Source organism: Carassius carassius, chromosome 44 (assembly GCF_963082965.1).
Source record: "Carassius carassius chromosome 44, fCarCar2.1, whole genome shotgun sequence".
Classification (NCBI taxonomy): Eukaryota; Metazoa; Chordata; class Actinopteri; order Cypriniformes; family Cyprinidae; genus Carassius; species Carassius carassius.
The window spans coordinates 19,225,628-19,243,826 of record NC_081798.1 but is presented as its reverse complement, the minus strand read 5'-3'; the positions used below and the strand labels follow the sequence as shown (position 1 = coordinate 19,243,826).

At 38.8% G+C, this 18,199-nt stretch overlaps 1 protein-coding gene and 1 non-coding gene across 2 annotated transcripts; both read left to right on the top strand.

Moving 5' to 3' along the window:
- Positions 1-289: 289 nt before the first annotated feature.
- LOC132126145 (exportin-2-like) lies at positions 290-17,449 on the top strand. The gene is made up of 25 exons (XM_059537235.1): positions 290-423; positions 1,170-1,256; positions 2,139-2,281; positions 2,731-2,832; positions 3,237-3,382; positions 3,517-3,607; positions 4,071-4,178; positions 4,259-4,351; positions 4,464-4,631; positions 4,736-4,865; positions 5,153-5,218; positions 5,292-5,494; positions 7,394-7,478; positions 7,576-7,637; positions 7,733-7,869; positions 7,965-8,068; positions 8,176-8,273; positions 8,710-8,860; positions 9,103-9,311; positions 9,436-9,533; positions 9,619-9,704; positions 9,826-9,907; positions 10,062-10,208; positions 16,500-16,731; positions 16,828-17,449. The coding sequence occupies exons 2-25, from the start codon at positions 1,172-1,174 to the stop codon at positions 16,915-16,917; spliced, it is 2,916 nt and encodes a 971-aa protein (XP_059393218.1). The 5' UTR covers positions 290-423; positions 1,170-1,171; the 3' UTR covers positions 16,918-17,449.
- Positions 8,327-8,455, top strand: LOC132126897 (small Cajal body-specific RNA 11). Its single transcript, XR_009427469.1, has one exon. It is a non-coding gene; the product is annotated as a small Cajal body-specific RNA 11 (non-coding RNA).
- Positions 17,450-18,199: the final 750 nt, after the last annotated feature.

The following is an 18,199-nucleotide window of genomic DNA, read 5'->3' as shown; positions in this document are numbered from 1 at the left end:
GCCTAGATAAATACAACTTGCACAACAAAATGACAACCTGATCTTTGAAACTTTAGGTTGTGGGTGTAAATTAGAAAACACTCATGGCACCAGTTTAAGTTACAGCAACTCTTACAAGATATTATAATAATGGAATATTAGCTTGGACACAGAATATATAAAAATAAACTATTTATAAGAACGTTTTGAACTGGATAATTTGATCATCATAGGCACTGCTAAAACCAACGTTCCCTTGCTTAAACATGCTGCAGTTTGCCGCAGCACACACGAGGGGGCGCTACGTGATAAATACATCGCCCCACGTGCGCTCCTCTCTGTGTCTCATTACTGCGCATGCGCACAGGCGTGACCGCGCACTTGCGTGAGTGGTTTGAAACTTCTCGCCGGTGATTAGCACAGCACTTCTACATACTGCTAACGGTAAGACCCCGTTTAATTCCCTTTGCTTTCTCATTGTCAGTAAATCAATTCTATAATATATTCTGGTCGTTAACAAACCATGAGATTACTGAATTATCTTGTTTGAATGCTTACGCACGCAGCGCGCGCTGTTGAGAGTGAGCTCGAGAATTAGCTCGTGAACTAACCACATAACGGAGTACTTTCCGCCTTACTTTCACTAGATTAACCTCGTTTGTCGGTTTCTTCAGTGTCCGTCCTGTCGGAAAATAGAGGTCGTTTTATTATGAAGCCCTTTTATTGTGACTATTTTGCATGACTGGCATTTATTTTCTCCTCGACTTGCTAACAGCTTTAGCACGTTACTCATGGCCTGAGTGTCTGTCATAAACAGCCAGACTGACACAGTGGAGCCCATAAACCACACAGAGCATAATCTAGTGTTTATTCATAAATGTGAGTGAGATGCTTCAGCATCAAGATCAGAAACATTAAATCATTATCAGCTGTTTTCGCTCAGTATGGGGATGTGCAAAGAAAACAAATAAATAATTGTACTTCAAATGTCTTTAATTTCTGAAATGCGTTAAGAAAATAAATACATGTTCACATTATCATCAGCATGATCTTTGTTTTACATAATGACTTGATTTTAATAAAACCGTACCCTTTACTGTAGATGTGTGTGTGTTGGAGAGTTGATTGTGAGTTTTTACAGATCATCTCACTGCTTCAGTTCTCATATGTTTCTTGTATTTGTGTATCAGTGATGGAGCTCAATGATGGAAATCTCCAGACCCTGACTGAGTATCTGCAGAAGACCCTGAGTCCTGACCCAGCTGTGAGACGCCCAGGTAACGTTAACATTTGAGGCGATTGACATAAAAATACTGCATTTTTTTTTTGGATTTGTGTATGAGAAGGTAAAAATCTGCAGGCCTCAATAATGAATCTTCTTTTTTCTTTCTTTCTTTTTTTTCATACTGGCCCAGCTGCCAAATTTTTTACTAGCTTGCCAAAAAAGAAAAAAAAATGTTTTAGTGTTTTATGCCCATGTAGTATTGTAATATGTTGTCATTAATGAGCCAAATATGTGAAATACTAGAGAAATTTCACAATCCTCAGTAGTGCTGAACAATTTACATTTACACTTAGTAGATGCTTTTATCCAAAGTATTCAAAACCAAACCAGACTTGTGCTTTTTTGTAAGGCTGCATAACTTGACCAAACATTAAGCAAATATTATTATTGTTGTAAAACTATTACAGTATTTACTATTGTAATAAAATTAAGAATAACTCAGGGCTTCTTCTTTAGTAAGTGTGATATTTAGAATAGTAATAAACATACTAAATAGTAAACTTTAATTTTATTAAACTGCATGGGGCCTATAAGTATAAATCATTAGAAAGTTCTAAGGTGTTTTTATTAAATATATGAATGCAAAAAAAATCTGTCACAGTAATTTCTTAATTTGTTGAAAAAGAAACAAACTGTACATTTCCCTTTAAAAAACTTTCACTAAACGACTTTCCTCAGTTACCTCATTTACCAAAAAGAAAAAGAAAACATATATATATACACACACAATAGAAAAAATGATTTGAATGAAATAAACAGTGCTATATATTTTTCGGTAGTATTGAGGTACGGTAATGTAATCAAATGTAAAATAACACCATTTAGTCTCAACTATTTATCCCCATTTTTGTGTTCTCACCTTCTCCATCCTTAGCTGAGAAATTTCTGGAGTCAGTGGAGGGAAACCAGAACTACCCCGTTTTACTGCTCACATTACTAGAGAAGTCCCAGGACGAGGTCATTCGCGTGTGTGCAGCCGTCACCTTCAAGAACTACATCAAGAGGAACTGGCGCATAGTGAGTGTCCTGTTAAAGGGTTGGTTCACCCAAAAATGAAAATGATGTCATTAATAGCTCACCCTCATGTTGTTCCAAACCCGTAAGACCTCCGTTTATCTTCGGAACACAGTTTAAGATATTTTAGATTTAGACCGAAAGCTCTTAGTCCCTCCATTGAAAATGTATGTACCGTGTACTGTCCATGTCCAGAAAGGTAAGAAAAACATCATCAAAGTAGTTAAAGTAGAATTTATTGAAGCATCGAAAATACATTTTGGTCCAAAAATAGCCAAAACTATGACTTTATTCAGCATTGTCTTCTCTTCCGGGTCTGTTGTGAGAGAGTTCAAAACACTGCAGTTTGTGATATCCGGTTCACGAACGAATCATTTAGTTCTTACGATTAAAACAGGCTGGTGTGTGATGGGTGGCATCTAATCTGGATATGTGTACTTTCTCTTCCTAAGGTCGAGGATGAACCAAACAAAATCTCTGATCCTGACCGGACTGCTATCAAAGCCAACATTGTAAATTTGATGCTTACCAGCCCAGAGCAAATACAAAAACAGGTAGAGTTTCAGATAACCCACGAAAAGGAGCAGCTAGAATAAAGGTGTTTGACCCGTGTACTTTTACAGCGACTCTTATTTGAAATGAGTGCTGTTGCTGTAATCCACATCACTGGGTTTGTTATGAGCCTTACTGCTCTAGCCTATAGATCAGGGGTCTCTTTTGACCCATGTCATGTGATTCTAATAAATAAGCTTGAAGTTTTAGATGCAACTTAAATTCACAATTCTCCTTTTCAATACAACAGAAAACACTATTAGCTTAACTAATAAAAAGTTAAAATATTATTAAAGATGAGTGAAGACTCAGTAATAATTTCTGAACACATAAAAACAAAATTACAAGCAAGAGCACGAATAAAAACATTATCTGTAAACAGAAGTGACTGTTTTCCCCTCTGCAGCTGAGTGATGCGATCAGCATCCTCGGGCGAGAGGACTTCCCTCAGAAATGGCCAGATCTCCTGACCGAGATGATCAGTCGATTTCAGAGCGGGGACTTCCACATCATCAACGGAGTGCTTCGCACGGCACACTCCCTTTTTAAAAGGTATTGGAGAATATTGGTATAAAAATCAATATGTACATTTTTTGGGATTCAGGTGTTACATTTCTAGACACTTTTGTCCCTTACATAAATTTGATACATCCTGTATTTTGAGTAATGCCTCTGTTGTCTTTCAGATATCGCCATGAGTTTAAGTCCAATGAGCTGTGGTCAGAGATCAAGCTGGTATTGGACACTTTTGCACAGCCTCTCACTGAACTCTTCAAGGTGAAGTCAATGAGTTGCTGTCCTTTTCGTTACTCCATCATAAACTGATATGTGACCCTGAACCACAAAACCAGTCTTAAGTCACAGGGGCATATTTTTAGCAATAGCCAAAATTATCCAGGTTTCTTTTTATACCAGAAATCAGTAGGATATTAAGTAAATAATACCATAATTAAACTTAATTTTGATTAGTAATATGCATTTCTAAGAATTAATTTGGACAATTCAAAGGTGATTTTCTCTGTATTTAGATTTTTTGCACCCTCAGATTCCAGATTTTCGAATAGTTGTATCTCGGCCAAATATACCTAAGAAACCTAAGCTTATTTATTCAGCTTTCAAATGGTGTATAAATCTCGAAAAATGAACACTTAAGACTGGTTTTGTGGTCTAGGGTCACATATGTGAGTGATCATTTGCATTTTCTCATGTGAAATGGAAATGTCACTTGTTTCAATTTTAGGCTACGATTGATTTGTGTCAAACTCATGCAACAGATGTCAACGCCCTGAAAGTGCTCTTCTCTTCCCTAACACTTATTTCAAAACTTTTCTACAGTCTTAACTTCCAGGTGAGTCTGCACTTACGACCGCTCATGCTTCCATTTGCACCGGTTTTCCCAGTTCACGTCTCTTTTTCCAATCACTTCAGGATCTCCCAGAGTTCTTTGAGGATAACATGGAGACTTGGATGACAAATTTTCATAACTTATTGACTTTGGATAACAAGCTGTTGCAAACAGATGTGAGTTTATTCTCATATTGAAATATTCTAACACGGACGTGCTCAAAAATCTGATTTCTTTACGTTCACATAACCAAGACCAACAAACTGACCTGTGGGTTTCCTGCTGTAGGATGAGGAGGAGGCTGGTCTGTTGGAGCTGTTGAAATCCCAAATCTGTGATAACGCAGCACTTTACGCTCAAAAATATGATGAAGAGTTCCAGCCTTATTTGCCTAACTTTGTCACCGCTATCTGGAACCTGCTGGTCACAACTGGTCAGGAGGTTAAATATGACTTGGTAAGTGTATTGCATTTAAAATTCTTCATGGCGGACATTATTTTAGTGTTCATAGTGCTGTTAGTTTTTTTCTTAACAGTGCCTTACAACATTGTCTGTTGTAGCTTGTGAGCAATGCTATCCAGTTTTTGGCATCAGTGTGTGAGCGGCCGCACTATAAGCATCTCTTTGAAGACCAGAACGTTCTTACCAGCATCTGTGAGAAGGTCATCGTACCCAACATGGAGTTTAGAAGTATGTGTCAATTTGTTTTTGTCAAGCTGTTATATCAGGGTTCCTCAGATCTTTCCCTGGAGGGCCAGTTCGCTGCAGAGTTTAGCTCCAACTCTGATCAAACTCCCCTGCTTGTGATTTTCTAATGATCCTGAAGGCATTGATTAGCATGCTCAGGTGTTTGATTAGGGTTAGAGCGAAACTCTGCAGGAAAGTGGATCTCTGTGGGCCAGATTTGAGGATCCCTCCCTTATATTGTAAATAATCTAGAAGAATTTTCCATGTTGTAAATTGATCATTGAAATCAGGTGCAGATGAAGAGGCTTTTGAAGATAACGCGGAGGAGTACATCATCAGAGACCTTGAAGGCTCAGGTATGTTGATGCTATTCTCTATTGTTCAGACACTCAGTCTTCCTGTACTGAATCATAACTACTGTCCTCACAGACATCGACACGAGGCGTAGAGCGGCCTGTGATTTGGTGCGAGGCCTCTGTAAGTTCTTCGAGGGCCCCGTGACGGGCATCTTCTCTGGCTATGTGAGCTCCATGCTGACAGAATATGCCAAGAACCCCGGGGTGAACTGGAAACACAAGGATGCTGCTATCTACCTGGTCACATCTCTGGCTTCCAAAGCTCAGACACAAAAGGCGAGATTTTTCTCAAATGGCAAAATAGACATTATTGAACGAAACGATTCAAATGCATAATGTAATCATATTGTATTGTGCATTATGTATTATCTGAAATGCCTGCTGAGGGCACCGACAGCCTATCCACGGTTCCTACACTTTACATCACAATCTAATATCTAATAATTTGTTTAATACTGACTAAACATTTTATTCAAATGTCCATTTAATCTTTAATATCTGGCAAATTCATGATAGACATGCTAGAGTCATTTCTTGAACAGGAGCATGTGGACATCAAAACTCAGAGATGGTCCGTGCTTGATAACTGTCTGTGTAGAGCAGCATTTACTCTGAATGGAGCTGCTATGAGATCAACGTAACCTGCACGCATATAAACAAAGCTCATATTGAGTTTAAAAATGGTTTGTGCTGTAGACATCTGTAATTTATAGACCGTTCAAAAGGTTTACATGTATTCAGACCATGGTTAAAGTCAAAGTATCTCACACATTTTAATATGAATGTTTTATACAAACTGTAAAAATTAGGGATGCACGATCATGATTTTTCATGGCCAATACCGATTTTTTTTTTTTTTTTACAAGCAAACTGGCCGATTCCGATTTTTTTTATTTTTAAGCAACAAACTAGAGCTGTAATCAGGCCATAAAGTTAGGCCAGACAGGACCCGAGCCCGACAGGTTTCGGCCCAAAGCGACAAGTACATTTTGATTGACAGTTTTTTAAAAGCCCGAACCCGTTTACAGCCCGACATTATTCAAATGTGCGCACATACACAGCTCTTTTGGCTTTTGTCAAGAATGAGTCATTTATACATGTTTTAACATAATTTATTCATAACTAACTTAGACTAGACCACTTGGATGTTGGAATAAAGAAAAAAAATAAGTCCCCTGTAGCATCGTAAGATCTCAGCACTCTAAATAGACAGGCTCATTTAACCTATAAATAGACCAACGCACCAATAAAAACGAGTCTTTTTTTTAACAAATCAAATTAAGATAAATTCTAAATTAAGATGGGTATTTGGCAATAATGAAATTAAGATAAAGGCTCCGCCGGATTTGCTTCGCCACTAGCAGCTGACATTTAATTAAAGAATAATGCCAACATTAGCGTAAATACTCTGTCCACATTATGCATTTAAGACTCAATGAATATTTAGTTATCGTTTGAAAAACCTTTACTCACAGAGATTATGCTAAGCCTACATGTTTTTGTGGAGGAAAATGATTGAATCCACTGTAGATGTCTTCAGCGCGTTCCTGCGCTCACTGATGGTGCGTCATTATTCACTCATTCTCATTATAAACATGGTCAAAACTTTTCCACACTTCAGACTTTTAGTTGCTCGTGCAACCAAAACGTAATCGCCAGAGGCAAGCCTCCGTTACACCTACTCGGCATCCATTTCACTGTCTCCGCTTGTTCAGGGCGCGTATGGAATTACATAGACACGGACAGGTACAGTACGCTTGCGCAGGGAAAGGCTCTTATTTGTGCGCCAGTACAGCTGCTGTTCGCTTCCTGCTATCTGTGCCTCAGACATGAAGCTCTGCACTTCCAGTGCTTAACGGCTGCCCGTTTCCTGCACACAGATTTCAAAATACTTCCACACAAATTACATAATAGCGAATGATTACAATGTAGTCTGTGCATGCGAGCGCACTTCTGGAAAAATCGGCCGATTGCCGATCACGTATTTTAAGCAAAAAACGGCCAGTTCCGATTTATGGCTGATCAACTGGTGCATCCCTAGTAAAAATTATATTTATGTGGCAGATTTCAGATTATTAAAGCCAGTCTAAGGAGTTGCTTGAGTCGGATTTCTTCTACTTTGTGAGCTATAGATCTGGGGTCAAGTCCTGACAAATGTATACTTCTGGTTTACAGCATGGAATAACACAAGCCAATGAGCTGGTGAACCTGTGTGAATTCTTCGTCAACCACATTCTAGTAGACCTGAAATCTCCCAATGGTAATTGGCTTCACTCATGTCATTTAGCACTTTTAAATAGTTTTTACTGGAACTGCATTGGTGCTGAATGACAGTTCACTTCTTCTTTGTCCCTCAGTGAACGAGTTCCCAGTTTTGAAAGCAGATGCCATCAAGTATGTTATGACCTTCAGAAGTCAAGTAAGCACTTTCCTTTCCATTCCATTGAATGCTTTCCATTACACATGTGTGCCTTTGCTGGGTGTGATTGGTCTAGCTTCTGTCTGGTCCTCCAGCTCCCTAAAGAGCAGCTGTTGGAGGCTGTTCCTCTGCTGGTGGCCCACCTGCAGGCAGAGAGCATCGTTCAGCACACCTACGCAGCACATGCACTCGAGAGACTCTTCACCATGAGAGGAGCCAACAACGCCACTCTGTGAGTTTTTCCAGTACGAGACATGACAATGGTCCTGTTCTGAACTTTGACCATCTTATTTTTTGCTTATTTTCTGAACTATTCTTATTTTTCAGCATTACTCCTGCAGATATGGCACCATTCACAGAACAGTTACTCAACAATCTGTTCAAAGCTTTAGCAATCCCTGGCTCATCTGAGAACGAGTACATCATGAAAGGTGATTGGCTCTTTGGTATTCACACATTTTAGTAGTAAAAGCTTTTGTTCACTGTAATATTCTTATGTAGCCTACTCCTTGACCTGTTCTGTGGGTCTCCTCTCTAGCCATCATGAGGAGTTTCTCCCTCTTACAGGATGCCATTGTGCCCTACATCCCCACTCTCATTGGCCAACTGACTCATAAGCTCCTCCTCGTCAGCAAGGTAAGCCAGTCATTAAATCTGCTGTCCTATGAAGGATGCTTGATATCTGGTTGGTGTCCAGTCATGTGGTCTTTGTCTCAGTCCATGGCATTAGATGCACTGGCAGGACACACAGTAATATCCGTCCATTAAAGGGGACATTTCCCAAGCAGGACTTGATCCTAAAGGCAGGACGGAACATCTTCATGTTTTACACCCGGGATGTGTTCACTATGCCATACTAGGACCATTTCTGCAGGATGCACATTTTCTGCATTCAAAGAATAGAAATAGAAATCCACTGAAATAAACGTGTAGCAAATCTACATTTTAAACCTAAAGTTAGTCATTTATATAACTACTTAATAGTAAGCAATAAAAGTTTTCCATTTGAAATCTTTTTTTTATGTGTGGGCAGCCTGTTCTTTAAAGATAACAAACTTTCTGTTCTCTACAGAATCCCAGTAAGCCGCATTTCAACCATTACCTGTTTGAGTCACTGTGCCTGTCCATCAGGATCACCTGCAAGGCCAATCGAGACACTGTGGGCAGCTTTGAAGAGGCCCTGTTTCCTGTGTTTACGGAGATCCTCCAGAATGATGTGCAGGGTGTGTTACACTGTTGTCATTTGTCAAACTTTATAACCTTGACTTACACAGTCACTCAGAAGTATGGGGTCTGTGTTTATTTGATTGAAAATGTCAGAGGAAAAACGTCAATGTTATTACTCCAGTTTTTAGTGTCTCATCATCCTTCAGAAATCATTCTGATTTGCTGTTCAAGAACATGTTTGTTGAATTATAAATGCGGTCACTTGAGTAAAGAGTATGTCTCATCTCTGGCCCTGCAGAGTTTGTGCCGTACGTCTTCCAGGTGATGTCTCTCCTGCTGGAGATCCACACCAGCTCCATCCCCTCCTCCTACATGGCCCTGTTTCCTCACCTCCTGCAGCCCGTGCTGTGGGAACGCACCGGAAACATCCCTCCGCTCGTCCGGCTGCTGCAGGCCTACCTGGAGAAAGGAGCCACCACCATCGCCAGCACAGCGGCTGACAAGATCGTGAGTGCTTCATGGGATGGTCTCTCTTATTGTAGCTAGATAAATACCCATAATGCAGTGGGCCTTACCTCAATACATTCCAATTCAAATAATGTAATTATTTATTTAATTTTTCCCCCACTAGCCTGGTCTTCTTGGAGTATTCCAGAAGCTCATCGCATCCAAGGCTAATGACCATCAAGGCTTCTATCTGCTCAACAGTATAGTGGAGCACATGCCTCCGTAAGCAATGCATCACGAGGACTCGAGAATAAAAGAGTTGACATGTTTCTGTGCTCTATTCACTTGCTTCTGTGTTTGCATGCAGAGATTCCATCACCCAGTACAGGAAGCAGATCTTTATTCTGCTTTTCCAGAGGCTTCAGAGCTCTAAGACCACAAAATTTGTAAAGAGTGAGAGATTGCTGTCATTTCTGATCATGGTTTACTTCTAAACCCATATTTATATGAGCGCCGTAACTTCAAAATTACAAATTGCTCACTATATTAATCAATCACCTTTTTCTCTTCACAGGTTTCCTGGTCTTTATCAACCTTTATTGTGTGAAATACGGAGCAATTGCTTTGCATGAGATATTTGATGGCATCCAGCCAAAGTAAGTAACTTTCTTATTCTAAACATGTTGAGTCATGCATTGCAGTTATTACGGATTTATTGATGACATATACCCCATCAAAGCATCTTATAAAGAAAGTGGGTGTGTTGGATTTGTTATTTCTGATCGTTTCCATTGTTTTCTGTCTCCTCAGGATGTTTGGCATGGTCGTAGAGAAGATCATAATTCCCGAGGTGCAGAAGGTCTCCGGGCAGGTGGAGAAGAAGATCTGTGCTGTGGGCATCACAAAGATCCTCACTGAGTGTCCTGCCATGATGGACACAGAGTACACCAAACTCTGGTAAAATACACTACTGGCTTTTGTGTATTGGCTTTTTCCGCTCACTGCCAGTTTAACCAAATAGTATTTCCACACCTGTCCAGGGCTCCAAACAAATAAATCGAGTAAGGAGCCATTGGCTCCTATAAGAAAAAAACTTAGGTGCCACAGAATAAACATGTTTTATGCGTTTTATTTACTTTTTATTACTTTTTAATCATACTGACGTGTCTATGTCTCATCTTTTCTTGACTTTATCAGCATTTTAATCCATCTTGTAGATGACCTGGGAATGAAGGTTCACTTAAAGTGGGAGCTAAATGTCTTTTCCAACTTGAAATATACAGTCATGCGTTATTACACAAAATCTGTACCAATATCATGGACCATAAGCATCACTTGGAGTATAGTTTGGGGTCCTATGAGAGTTTTGTCATACTCTCTTAAAAATAAAGGTGCTTCATGATACCATAAAATAACCTTTTTATCCTGTCTAAATGGTTTCATAAAGAACTTTTAACATTTGAAGACAATAACAGATTATGAAAAGGTCAGAAAGAGATTGTTCTTCAAAGAGCCTTTGACTGAATGGTTTACTTTCTGGAACCAAAATTGTTCTGTGAAGAACCTTTTAAGCTCCTTTATTTTTAAGAGTGCATGTCTTTCACACTTTCAGTCTGTTTTTCTTAATTAGTAAAATTAAATTTTATAGGAGGAGTTGAATCATGTAGACAACAGGTTAAGTAAAGATATTAAAATTCAATAGCTCATAAATATAGCAAAATGCTCCTCTTTATAGTTATTTTTCTAGCTGACTGATGAGCTTATGGACACCGAAAGGTTACTGAGGTTAATATGTTGCAATGTTTACAAGCTTTACACGTTTTCCGCAGTTTGAAAGTGTTGTACAGTAGAATCTCTTATAAAATAGCTTACCGTTTGATGTTAATTCATGTTCATTATGTACTCTAGTAGTAAAGAGCAAGGTATGATAGGTTCACGTGCTGCTTGAACTGAGGCACTACTCGCGATCGCGCCTGCCACACTTGAAGGAACAGCTGATCATAGCTGTATATGGATAGCCATTTTTAAATAAATTTAGTAACAGAGCTACTGCAAGCGATTTTTAGTGCTGCAAATCCATTTATCCTTTGCTGAAATGTACGCGTCTTCATGGAGAGAGCAGGTCATGGTTGCTTAGCAACGGCAAACGCCTCAGGAGCGCAAGAGCCCGAAAGCTTTTGGAAAAAAATCAGAAAGTGGCCCGCCTAGTGTTTTCCACGCGTTTTTAGGCGCGATATGTGAACAGCCCCTTAAAGAGCACCAAAACTGTATTTATTGTTTGAATTTTGTTATGAATTTGGAATAATTTTAAAGCTGATACTTTGTAAATTAAAAAGTAACAAAGCACAAAGCTTTTTGCGATTACTGGACGGCAAGTGCACTTCAAATAATGAAGTTAATGCATTAACAGAACACAGCATGGACTGAGATCTTGTTAAGAAGAAGCCTTATGATTATAAACGAGAACTGTTAACGATATTGCCAATATCCACACAGATGACAGCTTTACCTGTTGTAGTTTGTTCAAGTTATGAACGAAATAGACGCTGTTTTTCTGCACTTTCTCTTCAAGTCTCCATCATTTCTCTCTCTCGCGCGTTTATCAGGTGTGTGTCAGTGCTGCTGCGCGGCAGATGAGGACTGTTTAAAACTCTTTTTACTAAAACTTCGATGCGCATTCTCTCAATGCGTGAACATAACAAAAGATGTGAATGCAAAACAATCAGGAAAAAAGGCATTACATGCAATTTTTTAAGAGATAACATGTAAATACATAGGCCTAGTCGCCAGTGGTGACCTCAGCAAAAACTTCACTCGCATTTTAATATTTATTGTCGCAAATGCGACCGTTTTAGTCGCAGTTTGGAGCCCTGCTGTGGTTTACCATATTGCAGCCATGAAAATGAGCAAACTAACTGGGTCAGATTGCAGATTCTACCCAACCTAAAAAGCCTCGGCATTCATCTTAAATGCTCAATAGATGCATATTAAAACAAGGATAAATTAGGGATGTGCAACAGTGATCGAGTACTCGACCGTGACAGCGATGATCGATCACGTAAACGATGATCGAAATAATTATATATTTTTTTGATTGGTTATGGCAGCATGTTGGGCGGCGCCCTGATCTCTGATTGGTTAGCTTCCCACTTGATGCCTCAAAAGACGTAAGAAGACAGATAATCATGGCCTCAAAGTCACGTAGTGATGGCTGGCTTCCCTTTGAGAAGAAAGATGAAAATACAGTTCAGGGTAAGCTGTGTAGCGCCAAGCTGTCACACAAATCTACAACAAATACAATGCGCTATCATCTAAAATTTGTACATAAAATATCTGGCGATAACAGAGTGGCAACTCAGACGAGCATTGAATCACTTGCCGTAAGACCTAAATGCAACGCAGGCAGAACCGAGAAGACGACAAAGCTATTCGCTGAAATGGTGGTGAAAGATTTGCTGCCCATTAGATTCAGGGACAGAGAAGGTTTACTTGTCCAGTGGTGCCTGGCTGTTCCTGCAACATCTGTTCCAGCGGAGCGAATTTATTCCACTAAATGTGAACAGGCTGGCACCAGTGGCGCAGCGGACGGGCACGCACTGCAGGGGGGGCCCGCGTTGTGGGGGGCCCCCAAAAAATTGATTTGAATAAAGCGTTTTTATAACGTGAATGTATAGGACTTTTATTTTGGTAGTAATTGCAGCCTACCGTGTTTGGCGATTATGGCCATATCTGTTGTCCTTGTTATCCAATCACGATTAAGAATTTCCGCAACTGTTTAGAGAGTAAAGCTTAGTGAAGCGCAAAATGAGTAAAAAGAAAATATGTCAGCGGAGCTGAAGAAACGGACTAACCAACACCGAAAAGAGCAATTCAATGCAAAACTACCGAAAATTTCATCCATATTTCTTCCAAATCAGCGGGAAGGAGCTGCGAGAGCGAGCACGGGTAACGTTACTCAGGAGTTAGATTCTGAAGCATACATCTATTCTACCAAGTGTCACGGATGTGGCTACAGCTCTGAAGCTTTTTTTAACCGTCCCCGTCACAGTGGCAAGTGGCGAGAGATCTTTTTCTAAACTAATGCCGCGTTCCAGGCAACCTGTAACCCGTGTTTTTCCAACCTTATACCCGTGAAAGTGCACTGGAACGGCAGTCAAACCCATGACTTCCCACCCGTGAAATTGTACTAGATCAATGTACTCCTAGTTACGAGTTCTGACATCACACAGCACGCAAAACAACAATGGCAGCTCCTACGAATAATGCCTACGGAATGCATTGTTTATGCAAGTGGTACACGTTGAAAAAACTATTTTAGGACAACGTAACGTTGCAATAAAATGAATAATCTATCTACAATTGCTTGCGCTCAGAAAGTTTGGCGTGACTTGCCTGGAACGATACAAAGTCGTTAGTCGTGGTTTTAAATCGTGACTTACGAGCACAAAAACCTGGCTGGAACGCAGCATAAAACTAATAAAAACCTGCATGAGAAGCACAATGAGCCAGGACAGACTTTCTGAACTTGCGATTCTCAGCATTGAAAGCCAGCACGCGCGTCAAATGGACATAACAGACATTGTCAAGGACTTTGCGCAAAAAAAATGCTAGGAGAAAGGGCCGCTTTGGAGGATTTTAAAGGTAATATATATTACCTTTATTGAATGTTAAACGTCATGAATCTTTGTTGTATACTGCAGATAGAAAAAATATTTTGACGTTATGTGCTCCCTTGCATTTTAACAAGTTAATGTAATTGCTGTTTTATTGTTGGCGTTTCTTTTATTCTTTTTTTTGTGTGAAAAGTTCTTAATAAATAAATACGAAATAATTACATACTATTAAATTCCACAGTACTAATTCACGATTTTGAATGAAAAGCTGAATCCCCCATCTAATTATGCGGTGAGGGGCCCCGCCTCCACTCTTGCGGGTGGGCCAACGCAGTTTGCGCTCGGTCTATGTTTGCGCTACGCCACAGGCTTCGCACTCGGCTCTCATCTGAGCTCGTAGACCGACTTATCTTTTGGAATAGACATTTGAATGTTTCACCGGTCATGGTAAATATAATATCCATTTTTTTTAATAATTATTATTTTAGTTTTGAGTTTTAGCCATAGTTAAAATATCTAGGCTATTTGGTCTCTGTTTTATACCTTATAATAGTTGTTTAGTTAAACTTGGTGAACTTTTTTCTATACGTATACGTTTCACCGCTCGATCAAAATATGCTGCTAAAGTTATACTTGAAGACAATGTTTTGTTACAAAAAAATGCAGTTGAATAAAGTAGCAAAAAAAGAAAAAGTGTCTTTGTGTGTTAATTTTTAAATCACAGACAAATAATGAAATAGTCTTTATAAAATAAAAATGCACTGGATATATTTGTTGCCTAATTACATTAAACATATTCGTAGAGATGACGAAAATCAAAATTATTTGTTTGTCATAGTTTTTATCTTAAATATATTTTAAATCTTATTAAATTATTTAGCAATAATCAGTGATTTCCATGCTGTTAAATAATATTTTGGTTGATCAGAAAGGGCACATTGAATATAAAATATTAATTAAATATTAGCATACATAAAAAATTAACGATAGTGACACTAATGTGAATTTATTGTACTTTCATGTTTGAAAAGCACAATCCGAGTTACACTTTCGGTCAAGTTCACATCTGCATCGGCGAATTTTTTTAAGATAAAAGTTGCAAGAGCTTGTCTACGTCTGATTAATTAACATGAATAATTATGCTGAAATCGCTGCATATCATCGATTCGTTTCATGCTCAAGCAATGCCCGATAATCATATTGCTCTTAAATGTTTTATTTTTCTATTATTATTATTGTTATTATTTTATTACTGATGTTATAATAATGCAGCCGAGCTTTTTTTCCGTCATATTTGTGGGCATAATGCAATTCATATGGCTTCGAAAACCCGCAGGTGGTTTATGGAAAATAAAACTTAACTTAAAAATAAAACTTAATTACAACTATTACACTTAATAACGTAGATGAAAATATAGCACAAATCTGCCATACATTTATAATGAGAACTTTATAGGAATCTATAGTAAAATCTGTCCTTGCCCATCTTTCAGCGCGCTGTCATGAAAACGCATCAGCGGGAGCTCACGCGCTCTCTCTCTCTATCTCTGTCTTTCTCTCTCTCTGTCTAACGCATAACTTAGCATCCTATTGTGCTAATACAAGTTGTAATGTTGTCTGATCTGATATGTATCTGATTTATCATAGGATGTGTCATAGAATTAGCTTCCGTTTATTGGTATACTCTTCACCTCAGGCAGATATCTCTTGCTCCTTTATTAAAGGGGCTGTAAGTAGGAATTACTCCCATCTAGTGGTGAAATTGTATTTTGCATTCAAACTAGTTTTGCTCTCCAGCGCCTCGCTTTTTCAAATGCGCGTTGCATCTACGGTAGGCGATATGTACCAAAAAGCTTTGACGGTGTTTTCTAATAGCACTTCGTTTTGGCGACGATGTTTTCTTCTCCTGTGGCGCGGCATATGTATGGTCCATAATAAGAATGCAATCCAGACTTTTAAACTTGCCGGTGCAGTTTCAAGCGCCTCTCACTGCTCTGCACCTGCGTTTCTGGCTTTTTTTGGTGAAGATTTGGTGAAAACGCGTTGTGGAAACGCGTTGGCTTAGTTCTTTTTGTCCCTATCTGCTATTATAGTTTTGCAAGATGGCGGAACTACATGGAAGCCTCCGTCGACCTACCCGTCCCATGTATATAAAGATAATAAATTCTTCATTTACGAGGATTAGTTTAAACATTGGCATAGGTATTTGTACACCATTGAGGGCATATTTATGAATAAAAATATTGATTTTAGATAATAAAATACCTAGAAAAGTTACTTATTGTCCCTTTAATAACATTGCTTCATCATAATCATAATCTAACCTATCCTAATCATGTGTTCATGTTTTCATAGACAGATTTTCATGTCAGAAAAAATTTTTTTTTTTTTTCATTATCATAACAATCTTCAGATTTTTTTTTCATTATATACATTATGGCCATGCCCCGCATAAGCCCCACCCCCGATTAATCGTTTTTGAAACCTATCAATGATAGAAATGAGAAATTTCCCAAATTGCCCATCCCTAGGATAAATCAACTCATCAACTTGCAGTGTAAAGCTTGTCGCCTTCATTGTCAGTTGTGCTTATTCCCGTTTCATTTGGTGAGAAAAGTCTGTTTCTGTTCTTCAGGACTCCTTTGTTGCAGGCTCTGATTGGTCTGTTTGAGTTACCAGAAGACGACAGCATCCCAGACGATGAGCATTTCATAGACATCGAGGACACTCCAGGATATCAGACGGCTTTCTCACAGCTTGCTTTTGCAGGGAAGAAAGAGCATGACCCCATCGGAGACGCTGTCAACAATCCCAAAATCCTCCTAGCTCAGTCCTTACACAAACTCTCCACCGCCTGTCCTGGAAGAGTGAGTATCACTCGCGATGTAATCACTGAAATGACTTGAACATGACAAAGCATGCTTGGCCTCCAGACCTAACTAACCGAATGTTGTCTTTAACAGGTGCCCTCCATGTTGAGCACCAGTCTGCCAGCAGAAGCTCTTCAGTTCCTGCAGGGTTACCTTCAGGCTGCCACTGTACAGCTGGTGTAGCCACACCCCCAGACTCCTTATCGCCCGAAAGGGGACCTCTGATGCTCTCAAGACACCTAAACTGATCCAACCATTAAAGAGACGACCAGTGGACTCAACATGAGTAGAGACACACCGCCAAGTGATGCATGGCCAGACAGAAGGGATGGTTTTAATGAATTATGTGATGAATGGGAAAGTGCTGATCATCTCACTGGGTGGCCTCTGCTGGTGTTGGCTATTCTCTCATATTATTTGGAGTCCAGTCAATATGTTCTCTTATTGTTTCATTTGGCGTCTTAGCCAACCATTCATTCGGCAGTATTTTGAAATGTCACCTTTTACAAACATTGAACAGCACTTGGGAGTTGGCAGACAATTGATGGCATCTTTAAAATCAATGGGGAAAGTGTTTTCCGTTTGTTCTCTTTCCTGTAGTTTTGAAGATGTTCGTGCTGCAGAAAAATTTGTTTCATGTCATTCACCATGTTTTGTCTTTTACGTCTTAGTTTTGCTGCTTTAGTTGTTAATAAAATGAAGCTCTTGTTTAACATGTTGGTTCACGTTTGTATTTGCTGATCTAGTTTATTTCACAAATCAATGGATTCAAGAAGGAATTTTCAAAATCCATGTCAGGAGTCCTGTATTGATTATATTGCCAAGTCAAGTTGGCAGGAGTGAATTTAATGGATAAAAAGCTAAATTATGAAAATAGCCTGCCTTAGTTCATAGTTTTGTCTGTTAGTGTTGTTGTCACTAATTATACTCAAGTCATTTAATTATAACATTAAAAATGAAATTAACACATTAAATAAAAAATAATCAGCTTAAATGCATCAGGCAATGAAATATTAATCAGTCATTACAATTATATTAATTTACATTTATTCATTTAGCAGACGCTTTTATCCAAAGCGACTTACAGATGAAGACAGTGGAAGCAATCAAAAACAACCAAAAGAGCAATGATATATAAGTGCTATAACAAGTCTCAGTTAGGTTAACACAGTACATGTAGCATGGGATTTTAAATAATATAATAAATAAAAAGAAAACCGATAGAATAAAAAAGAATAGAGCAAGCTAGTTAGAGGTCTTTGCACATACACACACACATACATATACAATTGCATAATGAATGAAAAAATAGAATATAAAAAGATTAGAAAGGTAGTTAGATTTTTTTAAGAATAGAAATAGAATAGTGAGTGTTAAAGTTAGAGGGTCAAATAAAGATGGAAGACATGTGTTTTAAGCCGATTCTTGAAGATGGCTGAGGACTCAGCTGCTTGGATTGAGTTGG